General features: G+C 44.0%; 1 protein-coding gene across 1 annotated transcript; it reads left to right on the top strand.

Annotated features, from left to right (window-relative positions):
• The first annotated feature begins 661 nt into the window (after nucleotides 1-661).
• On the top strand, nucleotides 662-15,088 carry SKIC8 (SKI8 subunit of superkiller complex). Its single transcript, XM_066585440.1, has 11 exons — nucleotides 662-790; nucleotides 862-892; nucleotides 5,058-5,085; nucleotides 6,045-6,150; nucleotides 8,328-8,500; nucleotides 8,623-8,771; nucleotides 8,895-8,988; nucleotides 10,978-11,071; nucleotides 12,141-12,233; nucleotides 12,334-12,412; nucleotides 14,763-15,088. The coding sequence occupies exons 2-11, from the start codon at nucleotides 881-883 to the stop codon at nucleotides 14,850-14,852; spliced, it is 918 nt and encodes a 305-aa protein (XP_066441537.1). The 5' UTR covers nucleotides 662-790; nucleotides 862-880; the 3' UTR covers nucleotides 14,853-15,088.
• The last annotated feature ends 641 nt before the right edge of the window (nucleotides 15,089-15,729 follow it).

Below are 15,729 nucleotides of genomic sequence, written 5' to 3'. Positions count from 1 at the left end.
CATACAGCGATGTGGATGGATAAATAAAGGAGTTATGATTTTTTTAAAGGGGGGAGGAAAAAACGAAAATGGAAAAAGAAAAATGCCCGCGTCATTAAGGGGTTAAAAAACGTTGGACGACTTGTCTGAAAAGCCTCATTGAAATCAATGCAGGCGCCTTACAGCGTTAGCGCGGCGTTTGAAATGTCACGCTAAATGCTGTAAAAATTGGTGTTTGAGCGGCCCAAGACATTTTCATCACGATTTTTACCGAAATGTTGAACTCGTGCAGTCGCGTTTTACTGCACTTTTTAATGCAGCCCATCATTGTGACAGAGTGCGTTAAGAAGCGCTGAAACGTGCGAAAATAGAACATATAGCGTTAGAATCGCCGCTTTGGAGTTCCGGTCAGAGAAGCCCCATTAAAATCAATGGGAGCGTGGTAGTGCGGTTAGTGCGGCGCTGTAATTCCGTCTCGTGTGAATGGTCCCTTAGAGGTCTATCTGGAAGCAGATGATGGAGTCACATTGCCTTTATCCCTAATCTATACACTATACAAGCAGGCAGGGGGCTACTTCCGCATTCTAGTTTTGCACTAGTTCTCCCATCAGTATTCCTGGCAGCGTCCACAAGAGCGCTGCCCACAGACTTGCGTCATCATTAAGCGCCACCCCTTCTTGGCCACGTGATCTCTGTTGGCTGTGAACGCGTTGCCCTCCTCAAAGCTCCGTGCTGACGTCATCTGACCGCGACATTTATGTCAGCGCTGGAACTTGGAGACCGCTAAGTAGCAACGACATACAGACAGCAGGTAGGAAGCAGCGTGCGGCGCTGGGTGCGTGCCGTGCGGCGGGGAGTAACCGGCCTTCTTGTGTCTTGCAGGTCCCTCTGACGCCCGGACATGAGCACGCAGGTAAGTCATCTGTACACACAGCCTGTGATAGGACGTGCTAGAGCTGCAGTCCGCAGCTTAAAGGGGCTTCCAAATACTAGAAATGCTTTTTTTTTTGTACTACTTAATATTTTTTTTAAGAGATTTAATTTTTAAAAATTATTTTCTGTCACCATCTTTTGCGCACAATGACTTTTTTTCTTTTTTCCGTCGATGTAGTTGTGTGAGGGCTCATTTTGGGCGGTACGTCCAGCAGTTTTCGTTGGTACCATTTTGGAACACATGGGACTTTTTGATTGCTTTTTTTATTAGATTTTTTTTTTCTTGGCAACAGTGTGACCAAAAAAGTGCATCTGTTTTTTATGTTTTTTTTTTTTTTTTTTTTTTGGACGACGTTCACGCTGCACAGTAAATAATGCGTTACTTTGATAGAATGGACTGTTACGAACGCAGATTTACGATACCAAATATGTATTTTTCTTTTATTGGTTAGATTTTTTTTTTTTTTATTGTAAATATGGCAAAAGGGTTTTTTTGGCCTTTTTATTACTTAAAAAAAAAAATTAATTAAACTTTGTTTTCACTTTTTCTTATAGTCCTCCTGAAGGATCACAACTAGCGATACTTAGATCTGACAGGCAGCCTATCAAGCCACCCCACGGGGATAGCTAGATAGGCATTCTGCCATGACAGCCCTGGGGCCTTTCAGAAGGACCCTGGCTGCCATAACGCCCGCATGGCTCCCCCGATCTCACCGTATAGCAGTGCTATCTCCCTCCATACACGTCCTGCGACGGCAGGACGTAAAGACTATTGCGTGGTCACTAAGGGGTTAATGACCCACAATTAAAACAATTATATATATTATTTTGTATTTAAGTGTTATGTATACATTATATATATATATATATATTATTATATGCGCGTAACAATTAGTGTTAAAAAAAAATGAATTACTGGATTGTTCGTATTTGATAACCGTTCAGTACAAACGCGGCCAACGATGCCAGCATGGAAGTCATAGTTGGTTCGTTCGCCAATCATTCCATTTCATTACCGATCGTTCTCGGTCAACGGTGCAGCAAACTGAACGATGCTGTTAAAAGAATAAATAAGATTGTTCTGTAATTCGCACAGGCAAACCATTTCTTGCTGCGTGTAAATTCCTCCCCCCCCCCCCCCCCCCCCTCCTTAGGCTGGGTTCCCACACAGCAGAATCCTGGTGGAAATCTCGCGGTTTGGCTGCAGCGAAAAGCCGCGAGATTTCCGCAGGGAGAAGCGCTGCTTCAAAACACGCGGCACTCAGCTGCGGGTTTTGAAGCAGCCCGGCCGCTTGCTCTTCCGCTGCGGCCGGCGCTCCCATAGAGGAGAGCGCGGCCGCAGCGGAGGAAGAAAAAGAATGAGCATGCTGCGGCCGGCTAATCCGCACCGCAGTGTCGGCTTCTGCCAGCTTTGCCGCAGTGGATTTGCCGTCCCGTGTGGACGAGATTTCTGAGAAATCTCGTCTACATGGCTAGCTAATCCCGGGATTAGCACCCGCAGGCGGATTTGCTGCGGCGAAATTCCAGACAGAATTTCTGCCACAAATCCGCCCCGTGTGAACCCAGCCTTAGTGCCACTCCTGCTGCTGTCATCACAGAACCCCGCTACTTCCTGTTATCACGCATAGGCCTCCTACAGATGGCCGGGCTGGATCCCGCTGTGAGAATGCTCTGCTCCGTGATCTGCTGGCGCGTGCACAGAGCGGACCCTTCGCCTCACTAGTGAAGTTTCTGAGCGGGCCTCTGTGAGGCCCGCACAGAAATAGAACATGCCACGATTTGTTTTCCTAGCCATCTGCCTAGGATTGTGTTTTGCAATGCAATCCTATGCAGGCGGGCACAGGCGGGAAATACCGCCGCGGTGTTTCCACCAGAATTTCCACCCTATGCAGGGGGCCATAGACTGAGGCAGATAATCGTGGTGTAAGCAAGATTTATAATAGACATTTTCCTTAAAGGGATCTTCAGAGTTATTTTCTTTTATATATACATTGGTGCCTTGGGTTAAGAGTTTAATTTGTTCCGTGACGGAGCTCTTAACCCAAAACACTCGTAAGTCAAATCAATATTATTATTGTTTTCCCCGTTGAAATGAATGAAAAAGCCATTAATCCGTTCCGGATCGTAAATATAAGCCCATCCCTAGCTGTAGTAAAAAAAAATCTATACACACACTCTCACCTGTCTGCCGGGGCTCAGGTGCCTCTAGCCGCCGCTTGGTCTCCCTGCATTACTATGAATCTTTTCAGCAGGCAGGGATTAAAAATGCAGGGAGAACAAGCAGCGGTTCGCGCCTGAGCCCCGGCAGCGGCGGACAGGTGAGTAGATATTTTTTTACTACAGCTAGGGATGATTTTCAGGGAAGGGCTTATATTTAAAGTCCTTCCTCAAAAATCACTGCAGGGGATGCCGGCAGCCCATTGCGAGCACGACTCGTAACCAATTTCTTGTGCTTAAATCATAGCTAAAATTCGGGCGAGAGCCTGATCTCATGTCAAAAACTTGTAAGCTGGGGCACTCTGAACCCAAGGTATCACTGTAGTTTTAATCTGTCAAAAGATGAGCCAAAAACCAAACAACTCTGACAAACGAGCGATTTGTCACTCAATGTCCTGTTGGCGGCCGCTTGTACACAGGTTGACTATCGCCCAAATTTGTTGTTTCCAATTCGAGCTTTAAGCACACCGTTTAAAGGTAACTTAATTTTCATGTGTAGCTCAAACTATAAACCTCTTTCCAGAAATCAGTAGGACAAGTGATTATAAGTAACTTGGAAACATAAATTATTACATAAAATGAAGCTTTTTTTTTTTCTCCTCTCTCCCTTCAAACTGATCTCTCCGAATTCACCGATAAAATCCGTCTCCAAAGACAATGCAGTTTCAGCTGAGAGATCAGATTACATCTGTAGATAGAGGTCTATGGAGAGGGGGGAGGAGCAGGAATCTAGCTGGTATGTCATCTCCCATTGAGGGTACACAGATGGAAGATGAAATCCTGCTCATCGTACTTTCTGTAGCGCAGCCTCAGGAGCAGCAGCATGGTGGACCTTCTACAGCTGTACTGAGCAGTGTAGCTGTGATAAGTGTAGAAATAGGCATGTTTCTCTTATAATACCGGTATGTTACCAAGTGTCTTATATTTGTCTATACTGTTGATTTAGGCCGCCTGCAGACGAGCGGGTCGGATCCGGCAGCGAGAATTCTCGCCGCGAGACCCGACCTGAGCGCCTGCAGAGACGAGCGCGTACTCACCCACGCCCGGTGGCCCCGGCTCTTTCATGTGCTGGCTGCCGGCGCATGCGCAGACCGGAGCCGGCGGCCGGGTGAGTGACGTTTCTGTGCGAGGCTCCCCGAACAAAAATAGGACATGCCGCGGTTTGTTTGCCACGCGACATTTCGCGCTTCCAAACCGCGGCCGTCTGCATAGGAGTGCGTATTGTAATGCACTCCTATGCAGGCTTTGAGCGGCGGAAATCCCGCCGCGGGATTTCCGCCCGTGTGCAGGCGGCTTTAAGGATAGTTGTTTATAATTAGAAGTACAGTTTCAGGCCCTATGTCCACGGGCAAATTAGATCCGCCCGTAGGGAGACGTCAACAGCTTAATTAAAGCATGCGGATTTATTTTGTGGACCCTTTGGCCTGGAAAACAAATCGCAGCATGCTCCATTACGCTGCAGTTCCCACACAGTCAGCTTCCATTGAAGTCAATGAAAGCTGTCCAATCCATGGCCTGTCCGCAATTGAATTGTGGACGGGCTGCGGAAGAGCAAGAGACTTTAAAAAAAAAAAATATTTACTGAGCATGTGCGGCAGCAGGCTGTCTGCGCTTCCGCAGTGAAGACACGAACAGGTAAGCACGGTCCGCGGCTGCAGGCAGGGTCGGTTTCCGCTACAGCCTTCTGCATGCGGAATCTGACCCGCCCATGGACTTGAGGCCTCATATTATGAACCACTTATGATGGGTTTTTTTCTTAGTTTTTTTTAATCATAGTTTCGAAAACTCCTTGAAAGGGAAGTTCCATCTTTGGACGCCGGCTCGTGGCGTCCCTGATTCCCCTTAGCATAGTCCAGAGTTTATTGTGTTCCTGAAAAGCTCCTGTGCATTATATTCCTAATCTTGGTGTTGTCTTTTCCTTTCTACAGTATAGTATCCTCTACAAGCAAGAGCAAGGTAAGCTCCCAGGGACGGAGTCGTCCTTTGTGTTTTCAAAAGGATCGGTCACAGAAAAGTAGCTCCTATAATAATATGTTAATATTGCCCAACATGTACCACAGTGCTGTAAGAGATTGTCATTACTCACAACAGCCCCTGTCCCAATCTACTGCCCCTATCTCAGACAAATGGGCCAATTTTACAGGAAGCCATTTAATATATATTTTGGGATGTGTGACACAATCTGAGATTACACATGCAAGCATTATGCAGATGTTGTCCTTGGTTGGGTTGGAGCCCAGGACTGCAGTGCTGCTCATATTCCCAAAACCCAAGTTCCAGACATAAACTTCATCCAGTGCAACATTTATTGTAAATACTTATAAATAAGAATTGTGTATGCACGTACATTTAAAGCGATCCTCCCGGAAAAAAACATTATTATGTCCGCTACAAAACCCGAGGGAGCGGTGCACTGCCAAAGGAAGAATCCCTGCGTCCTGCACCTCTCCTTCTGACCCCGTATTATCCAAACTTTTCCTTTTAACCCTTTCCAATCCAATTTGTATCCTGATTTTCCTAGGGGGCTTACTCTTTTTCTGCCGTTATAAAATGGCGCTATCTGCTGGCTAAAGCCAGTACTGCATGAGGTGACACGTTGGATAGGCTCCGACAGCAGAGAGGCTGGCAATATACAGTAAGGGAACCCCGATGGACGTCTTCCAACATCGGAGCTGTACAGCCTTAAATCATAATGTCTTCAGACGTCAGACAGTGAATTGGAAAGGGTTAAAGTAACCCTTTCACAGGATAGTAGCCACATTCCTAGTAGATATTTGTATTTGGGCTGGTCTGTTGGGTTGTCTCTCCAACCATATGATGCCCCAAAGGTGCAGATGGGACAATACTTTTCAATCCTAAACTTTTGTTAGAAAGCATGTTGTCACACTTGTTACTTTTTTTTTTTTTCATTTCAGCCCATAGTGATGCCATATGGTCTGTAGCATGGGGAAAGAATAGGAACGATGGAGCAGAAACTGTAATTAGTGGCTCCCTAGATGATTTGGTGAAGGTTTGGAAATGGTAAGCTATTAAGATCCAAATCCAGCGTGGTTAGAAAATTTTAAAGGGGTTTTCTGGGACTTAACTATTGATGAATTATCCTCAGGATAGGTCATCAAAAGTTGACCAACGGAGGTCCGCCGCTCAGGATCCCTGACAGTTGATATCGGGCCTGCTGTCACTGCAGACAGAGCCGGAAGCAGACAGCTCTGTCCATTATGCAGCACCCAGGTTGGTACTGCAGGCCCAGGTGGACCTGCTATACCAATCTGGGCTGCTGCAGTATGTACAGCACTGCTGCTACCAGCGCTGTCTGCAGTGAGAGCACCCGATGGACCCCTGCTGATGAATAGTTCAGCTCCTTTTAAGGAGGGCCGTCTTAAGGTGCTTTTACACGGAACGATTATCGTTCAGATTCCCGCGATTCTCGGCCCGCTCTGCCTCCATTCAGTCAGTTATGCTCGTTCCTATGTTAAAAGCACTGATTATCGCTGGCACGACCTCTCGGGCATCTGAATATACGAGGACAATTGCTTATGTAATTATGGTGCATGGGTTACTGCATATACTGCTCTACACTCAGAAAATCTATGTATGTGTTAAAGAGCATTTCAATTAAAGCAAGCAGATATCGTATAAATCAGGGGTCCCCAACTCCAGACCTCAGGGACCACCAACAGGTCATGTTTTCAGGATATCCTATAGTAAGAACACCTGTGGTAATGTCTGAGGGACCGACCATAATTACATCACCTGTGCAACACTGAGGAAATCCTGAAAACATGACCTGTTGGCGGTCCCTGAGGACTGGAGTTGGGGAACACTGGTATAAATAATCCAGGAGATGAGACAAGTATAGTTGGATGCGTCCTTATTCTGCAGCGCTGTACAGCACTTGATGTCCCCATTGAGGTTCGCAGTCTAAGCTCACCTTTTAGTATGCAGATGGCATTGGTGGGTTTTGAATCAAGGACCCCAGTGCTGCAAGGTAAGAGTGCGAATACCATCCTCCTTTTGATGGTAAAGTGATCACATATGCAAGTTACTGATGAGCTACAAGGTAGACGTAAAATAGAATTGTTTGTCCTCGGTGGTGTAGCCACATTGCCTGTTTACTTGGTCAACCCACCTACAAATGTAAAGGAAAATGTTTGTTAAATTAATATATATAATTTTTTTTAATTTTTTTTTTACTTTCTGCGCAGTTTTTTTAAAACTTTAAGACGATCTGATTTCCATTTTGGTACCATAATAAAGCTTAATGTGTCCCACATAAAAGATAACATGGTTGACATGGGTCATGAAGATAACTTCATTTAGGACCGAGCATAGTAAATTTACGGCGCTTGGTCCTGGGCTTTATACCCACCCAATAGTAAAAATACGGCAGGGGTTGAAAGCCTCTGCTTCTGCAATAATCAAAAGCCTGTCGGGTTGTCAGCTGCTAGTGGCAGCTGAGAATCTGTGGGAGAAGGCAGGAGGGGTTTTTAAGCCATCTTCTTTCTTTAGTACGCAACGCTCAATGAGTGCTATGTACTAAAGAGTGAAAGTGAAAATCTTTCTTCCATTATGTTAGCCGGCGGCTGGGATCCCCTGTCACAGCAGAGCTACAGGGTCTCGCAAACCCTGAACAGCTCTGCCTATGGATGCCTCAGCTACAGTGGAAATGTGTCAAATTAAAAAAAATAAATAAATAAAATGTGAATGTCCCCAAAGGTTTTATGTGACGTCATGGGGGACATAAATGAAAAAAAAAATAATTGCATAAAAAGGTAAAACAAAATTACAGAATAAAATAAAAATATATACATAAAAAAATAATAACCCAAAGCCAACCAAAACTGTCACCATATGCGCCCTGTAATCCAAAACCATACATGTTATATATCAAAACAAAATGAGGAACCCTTTCCTATACTTTATTTTAGCATAAATTCACGAATTAAAAAAATTCTAAGTTTTTTTTTTTTTTTTTTTTTTAAAAGCTGGGTTTTTTGTTTAGCTTAAAACAAAAAACGGAAACAAAAACTGAAAAAGATATTTTAAAAAACCCAAAACACTATCTCACAGAAAAAAAATGCGACAAAAGTAATTTGGGCAGCTGAAGGAAAAAAAATAGAGCATTATAACCACAGCATGGGTGAAATCCCTAAAGTGTCTGGTCCTTAAAGGGTTACTATGTGTTTCCTTTCCTGCAGGTCTGATGAGCGCTTAGAACTACAATGGACACTTGAAAACCACCAGCTAGGAGTGGTATCTGTGGGTGTGAGTCCCGATGGTAACATTGCAGCCTCCAGTTCTTTGGACGCTCACATCCGGTTGTGGGACCTGGAGTCTGGCAAGCAGATTCGGTCCATCGATGCCGGACCAGGTATGAAGCTTAGACTGTCAGCATTTAGTTCACATAGTAGCCTTTATTAATGGGGGCTATTTTATCTGTGGAAGGAGATGCACACATGTAGTCTAACGGCTCTATATCCTGCTTCCCTCCAGTGGATGCTTGGTCTGTTGCCTTTTCACCGGATTCGCAGCATTTGGCTACCGGAAGTCATGTGGGAAAAGTCAACATATTTGGTGTAGAAACTGGAAAGAAAGAATATTCCCTGGACACCAGAGGAAAGTTTATCCTTAGTATTGCTTATGTAAGTTGTGGTTTTTTTTGTTTTTTTTTAAGTCTTACATCTTCTTAAAGATTAAGCTTACGGTAAGCCATCTGACACGTGCTTTTCGACTTTGTTTTGACACCCCCCTTTTTTTAATTACAGAGCCCAGATGGAAAATATTTGGCTAGTGGTGCCATAGATGGAATTATCAATATCTTTGATATTGCCACTGGAAAACTTCTCCACACGCTGGAAGGTAAGAGGCTCTTATCAAGATACATTAAAGAACACTCAACGGTCACATAAAATATGAAAAAAACTCCATTTCTCCACTAATTTCCTTCTCTCCTTTCAAGCCTATTTTTTTTATTTTTTTTTATAATTTATGTTTTTATTAACAGTTTTTTCATACATAAAGAAAATCAGGAATGAAAGAATATAAGGGAATAGGGGAAAAAATAAGAATGGGAGGGGGAAATTATATATAACCAACAAAACAACGGAGGTACAGTTCCATTTTCCAGGTATCACTGATTTGTGTGGGTTGTTTACTAGTCAAGTGTTGCTGTGTGGGAAACTATGACAGGGTTATGTGGATGGGAGGATATAGCTATGCATGTGTGTCTAGCTGGAGGTGTTTGAGAAAGGGGGGTCTTTCTGTGCTCAAGCTCAGACTATCTTATCTGTCCTTTTAAGCCTCTTTTGCCTCTTAATACACTTCTCAGTTTTTAATAGTAATAAGTAATGTTCTGTCTCCCAAGACATCAGCCGTTCCCCCCACTTTCTGTGTTTGCTGTAAAGGTGACTTCACACACATCACAAAAAGTTTACAAAGTTGGCAAAATTAAATCTGTAGCAAAAAAATGCATGCAGAATTACTGTTGCAGGTTTTGTGGCCTATTTGCTACAAAGGGTCAGATTTATGATCAATGGATAGGGGTGGGGCGGGGGCATTGCTACGCCCACCCCCCTCCCTGCAAACCCGAACCTTAGCTCCATCCAGTCACTGCTCCCGACTCTTCTAGCCTCCTCCCCTGTAGAGAGGGACGCTGTATATCGTTCGTCGTGAATACCCGGCCGATATACGTTCGTCTGAATAAGTCCTAAGGTCGACTTCACACGACCGGGTCTGATTCTGCATGCATAAGGCCCACAGCTGATTCAGGCTGTGAGCCCAGCCGGTGACCCTGCATACCTCACTTAACTGTATTGCGTATGACCGCGAAGGTTTGCAGGTATAGCAATGCATCGCATAGCAATGAGGCAGGTACCCAGAGCTAATACACAAGATTAATTGCCTATGTGCTGTAGTTTGGACGCTTCCGAACAGTCATCAGACCCCAGCGATGTAATCACGGAGGGCCGATGGGTTGCTACGTTATGGGACTTTGAACGCAGCAATGTAAAAATAACTTTTGAAAAAAACCAAACGTTTTTATTATGCAAATGTGGAAAAACCTTAAAAATTATATTTTGCTATCGTTGTAATTGTACCGGCCTGCAGAAAAAAAGTATACGGCCGCGTCGGCGGAAAAATAAAAAAGTTATGGCTTTTGAAAAGTGGAGATGAAAATCCTCAACGCCAAAATAGGCCGTGTACTTAAGGGGTTAAAGGGAATTCATATCTCAGAGACCCCATCCCAATGTGCTGCAAATGGGAAACTGAAGCAGTCACCAATGCCTTGTCTGTTTCCAAAATGCCCCTTTTTATCTTGGTTACCTGTTGGCTGCTCGTTGCTAGGGGAGCCGATTGCCTCTGCTGCGGAGAGGAGATGGCTTGAACTTGTGTAATGCTAACCCCAAGTATGATGATTTGCTAGGCGGTTGGGATGTCTGGAGTACATGCACAGCAGCTCCCACCCTGGCCACCAGCTACTACTGCGCTTTGCTGTTTGTATAGAGGGGCTTCTGAGCAGGCAAACAAGTCCACCATGCTACAAAGGTTGTGGGGTTTTTTTAGATGCAGATTTCCATATTGAAGAAAAATTTTTGCTCAAGTTTTTTTTTTGTTTTTTTTCCCCACATTGGTACTAAAAGGAGACCCTATATCTCCAGGGATAGTCTTCTGTTAAATACAGAGGCATCCATGAGCCCTGACCTCGAGAGGTTTATCAACGTTCCAAAAAGTTGTTGTTGTTTTTTTATACTTTTAATGGTTCTCTATAATCTCTCTATTAAATTTCCTCTTTAGAAATCTACAGAATGAGATTTTTAATATTTTTCTACTTTCTTTTTTCCCCTGCAGGACATGCTATGCCCATCAGATCATTAACGTTCTCTCCAGATTCTCAGCTGCTGGTGACGGGCTCTGACGACGGCTATATAAAGATCTACGATGTGTGAGTTGGGGCTTTTTACTAGATGGAGACCATATTTTCCTTGATATCTTATTGCTATTTGTCTTGTGCAGCATACTGCTGTCCATGATGATGAGGATAATCTTTATATATTGCCAATATATTTCCCAGCACTATACAGAATCTGACATTACAGAAAGTAGCAAACTAAACAATAGGAGTGTGGGTCCTAATCACAAAAGTTTACAATCAAGAAGGCAATGGGGGAGGGGGGAGGTACAAGAGTGACGCGAGATACAAGGTGCTAGCCTTGTACAATGGTCCTGCCATCTTTTTCTAAATAGAAAATTATTTTTATATATAGTATCCTATTTGTATAGTGCCTACTTACTGTATATGCTCAAGTATTAGCAGACTAGAGTATAAGCAGAGTCAATACGTTTTACCACAAAAAACTGGGAAAACCTATTGACTAGATTATAAGCCGAGCTATACTTGAGTATATACCGGGTAAAAAAAAAAACAAACCTCCATACTCCCCTCCCAGCCAGCATCTGTGTTCCCAGCGGCGGTGCGGAAAGCTGCTTCAATTTCAAATTCTCCCCGCTGTCATCCCGTCTCTGCTTGGCTCTGTTATCCCTCGCTAAAAGTGCTGTGATTGGATCGAGCACCGGCCAATCACAGTGCTGACGGCGGGGGTTTTGAAAGCCTTGCAGGGAGAATTCTAAAGCATCTTGCATGCGGTTCACAGCCGGCACTCGATCATTCACAGCCTGATGGCGGGGGATGACAGAGCCGAGCAGAGAGGACGGCGGGGGATGACAGCGGGGAGAATTTAAGCAGCTTGCCGCACCGCCGCCAGGAACACAGAAATTTAAGCAGCTTTCTGCACCACCGACTGGGAGGAGAGTATGGATGTTGTGTTTTTTTTTTTTTTCCTTCTCTAACCCTTCCCTGACTCGAGTATAAGCCGAGGGGGGGCATTTTGTACTCGAGTATATACGGTATTCTGCAGCGCTTTCAGGTAATTAATTTAGTATGTTAGGTTACATATGTTAAAGTGGAATAATATACGTAATACAAAGTGTCACTTTTATATTTCTCCTATTAGACAACACGCTAGTTTGGCTGGAACGCTCAGTGGGCACGGCTCCTGGGTGCTGAATGTGGATTTCTCTCCTGATGACGCTCACTTTGTTTCCAGGTAGGAATGCTTCCCTGTATGCAATACATCAGTGTGAGGGGTGAGAGGGGGGGCAGGGTCTATGGCTGTTAACAAGTACTCATCTATCATATCTCTGTAGCTCATCAGACAAAAGCGTAAAGGTCTGGGATGTTGCCAGCAGGACATGTGTACATACTTTCTTTGACCATCAAGAACAGGTAACACAATGAAAAGTCTTGTTTTGTTCTCAGACTACTTCAAACTGCGGTAATTTTCTTCCTGCAAATGAGCTTACCAGGTGACATTTATTGCATGTTATGAGATATACTAACTGGGAGCTGCAGGAAGAGCAGTGAGCGTGTGTTATGCAGGGTGTGTAATATTAGTTCCACTGGAGTTAAGGTGCCTATATATCTGATCTTGACTGGATCTTGCTAACCGTGTCTTGGGAAATAAGAATCAGACATGTTGGGTTTTGGCAAGTCAGATTCTTCGCTAATAAGGGAGATGGAATAAATCCTCCACAGTGCCACCTATTGAAAGGCAGCATTCCTTCGAGTCAAAGTGGGACTTTTTATACAAGTCTTCTTACAATGACTGGGAATCAAAAGCAAAGCCAGACTCCATGTACATACAGCTGTTTCCGGGTTATTGCCCATCATCAGTGTACAGTAGGTGGCACTGTGGAGGATTTATTCCATCTCCCTTATTTGCATATTACCCAGAGGAGCGTGCGTGGCCATTTGAGTCTCCTCACTTAGTTTATAGTATATAGTTGCTCTCCCTAAGGAGAAAAGAGCGTTTCTGACCCCAGATTCTTCGCTTGGACAGGGGATAAGCTTCTGCCAGAGGTGTCTGGTAGCAGCTTATTTCTCTCTCCCTAGTAGGCTGTATTTGCGCAGGTGATTCTTCCCATGCAGGTTCTGTGTATTGTGAGAAGTCTAAAGCTCGCACAGAAATAGAACCGATGCTGCGGGAAGGAAAAAATGCAATGTGTTCTATTTTTCTGTGACATCGCAAAAAATTCACCCATTATTTGCTATGGGCGTGTTAACCATCACATCGCATTCATATGTACATGCGAGTGTGCAGTGCAACTTTTACATTTTCCTATTAAAGAAACATGTGAATCACTTGCTTGCGATGACCTTTTCTTGCAAATCGCATCACACAGTGAGAATCGCATTTTTACAAATGCAATAACAGTCTGAGTTTCTTGGACCAATATTGCACTCACACTTCTAAATCTGGTCATGAAGGGGTTTTCTGAGCACAAAATAGAAATTATGAAAATGTTGAAATCTGGGAGGTACAGCTAAGTAGCAGCAATTTGTAACTTTTTCTCTGCCACTCCCGACCCTCTTCTTCGTCCCGAGCAGCCGCTGATCTGCCACTGTGTTTACATGCATCGCTTCCGAAGTAAACACAGCAACAGACTTACCAGCATGCATTGAGCTTGTTCACCGGCCAGCGCTGTAGCTCTGCCCACAGCTCCTACAACTTACTAGCACCAACCTCCCTCATTCAGAGACAGACCAGACCTTCCGGCACTCTGAATTGCATATGACAATACAGCGCAGTGCTTCTGTTCCTCTCCTCCCATCATGCACTGCTCACAGGAAGTTGAAGGCTATGTATAGGAGGGGAAGCATATATCTGTATTAAACCCCAGTTCGGCACTATGCAGCAATTCCAGCAACCTCATTGGTTCTGATTCGCAATTCCAGCAATGTCATTGGTTGTTTGGCTTGTGTGGTTCAACCTCATTGGTTGTTTGGGTTCCCTGATTCAACCTCATTGGTTGTTCGTGCCAAACTGGGGTTTAATATAGATCTATGCGGAGGGGGAAGCAGCAAATGCAGACAAGATATCAGAGGAAGTGGAGATATTTTTCAGGCGGAGGGTCGTGTGACAGATAGAAAATGAAGGAAGTAGCTAGACCGGGAACAGTGAACCGATTACACAGTGACTTATTGTGGTGACGTACATTAGATTTTAAAATGTTAGTCTGTGCTCAGAATATCCCTTTAAGAACATATGCATGCTTGTCCGAACCTATCTGGGATCAGGGGTAATAACGTTTGTTTTGCTGACTGCTATCTAGGCATTAATTGGAATGGGCAATCTTAATATCAAGAATTGTAATCTTAGGCAGTAACAAGGTCCCTGAGTTTTATGTGCAGGTCGTGCCACAAAAAAGTAGTCCGATACCAAACTCTTATGAAAGTGTTCTAAAAGAAAATCCGTCTTTGTTGCCCATAGTAAATAATCACAGCGCAGCTTTCATTTCTTCTACTACGGAGGTAAACTGAAAGCTGCGCTGTGATTGGTTGCTTTGGGCAACAAAGACAAACTTTCTGTGGTGCAGAAATAGTTTTGTTTTTTTTTTTTGTTTGTTTTTTTTTAAAGGTATGTATATACGTCAATAGTACTAACCACTTAGTGAGCTTTTTATTCTCTGATAAGGTGAAATCTGCCTGCTATGGACAACTTACTCTTGCCGAAATATGTTATTCTTTAGAAGTGGATTCTAGTAACTTGCAAAACCTGTCATTTGTTTTTCCTTAGGTTTGGGGTGTCCAGTACAATAGGAACGGATCAAAAATTGTCTCCGCTGGAGACGACCAGGAAATTCATATTTATGACTGTCCCATTTAATAAATGTGATCTTTCCCTTGTCGGGGAAGGAACTGGCAGCATCTACCATTCCAGCTTGACCGTTCCTAATATAGACTGTCATCTGCTCAGGCTATCACCTCCCAGACCTGTATATGCTACATGGATGAAATCTGACTGAAATGGCTTCTGAAAAGAACTTCCTTTTTTTTCTTTTAATATGGTTATTTTTTTCCTTTTGGGAGTTGCAAGTATGATTAAACATTTTTAATGTGTCATTTTTTTTTATTAATAGTGTGTATTTTTATTCTTTATGCTTACTAATGACCATATTCATGTTAATAACAAGTACAAACTAGAGACGAGCGAGCATACTCTCTTAGGGCAATTACTCGATCGAGCATTGCCCTTAGCGAGTACCTGCCCGCTCAGAAGAAAAGGTTCGGCTGCCGGTGGCGGGCGGGGAGAGCAGGGAGGAACGGAGGGGAGATCTCCCTCTCCCCCCTGCTCACTGCCGCAACTCACCTCTCGCCCGCGCCGGCAGCCGAACCTTTTCTTCCGAGCGGCCAGGTACTCGCTAAGGGCAATCCTCGATCGAGTAATTGCCCTTAGCGAGTATGCTCGCTTATCTCTAGTACAAACCCTTTGTGTCCGGCCAAGTTCAGGATAAACCCTGCGGCTCTGTAGTGTTAGTTCATGTATTCCCGATGGCGATGGATGGCATCAATCAGATGCTGCATTACTAACGTGAAGTGTATACAGATGTAACATGGATTGGAAGGGAAGGCCACGTCCTCAGCAGAAATTATTTGCAATGTATATTTGTCTATTATATTGTGTGCATTATCTCTTAGGTATGACATGACTGTATTTTTTTTTGACACCACTGCGTGCGTTAGCGGTGACCCTACTGTGTTCT

This window comes from Eleutherodactylus coqui, chromosome 1 (genome assembly GCF_035609145.1).
Source record: "Eleutherodactylus coqui strain aEleCoq1 chromosome 1, aEleCoq1.hap1, whole genome shotgun sequence".
Taxonomy (NCBI): domain Eukaryota; kingdom Metazoa; phylum Chordata; class Amphibia; order Anura; family Eleutherodactylidae; genus Eleutherodactylus; species Eleutherodactylus coqui.
This window is presented reverse-complemented; position numbering and strand designations above follow the sequence as displayed.

Coding starts and splice junctions, on each gene's coding strand:
- SKIC8 (XM_066585440.1), top strand. Junction 8,989..10,977: donor ACTTCTCCACACGCTGGAAG/GTAAGAGGCTCT, acceptor TTTCCCCTGCAG/GACATGCTATGCCCATCAGA. Junction 12,413..14,762: donor TCTTTGACCATCAAGAACAG/GTAACACAATGA, acceptor GTTTTTCCTTAG/GTTTGGGGTGTCCAGTACAA.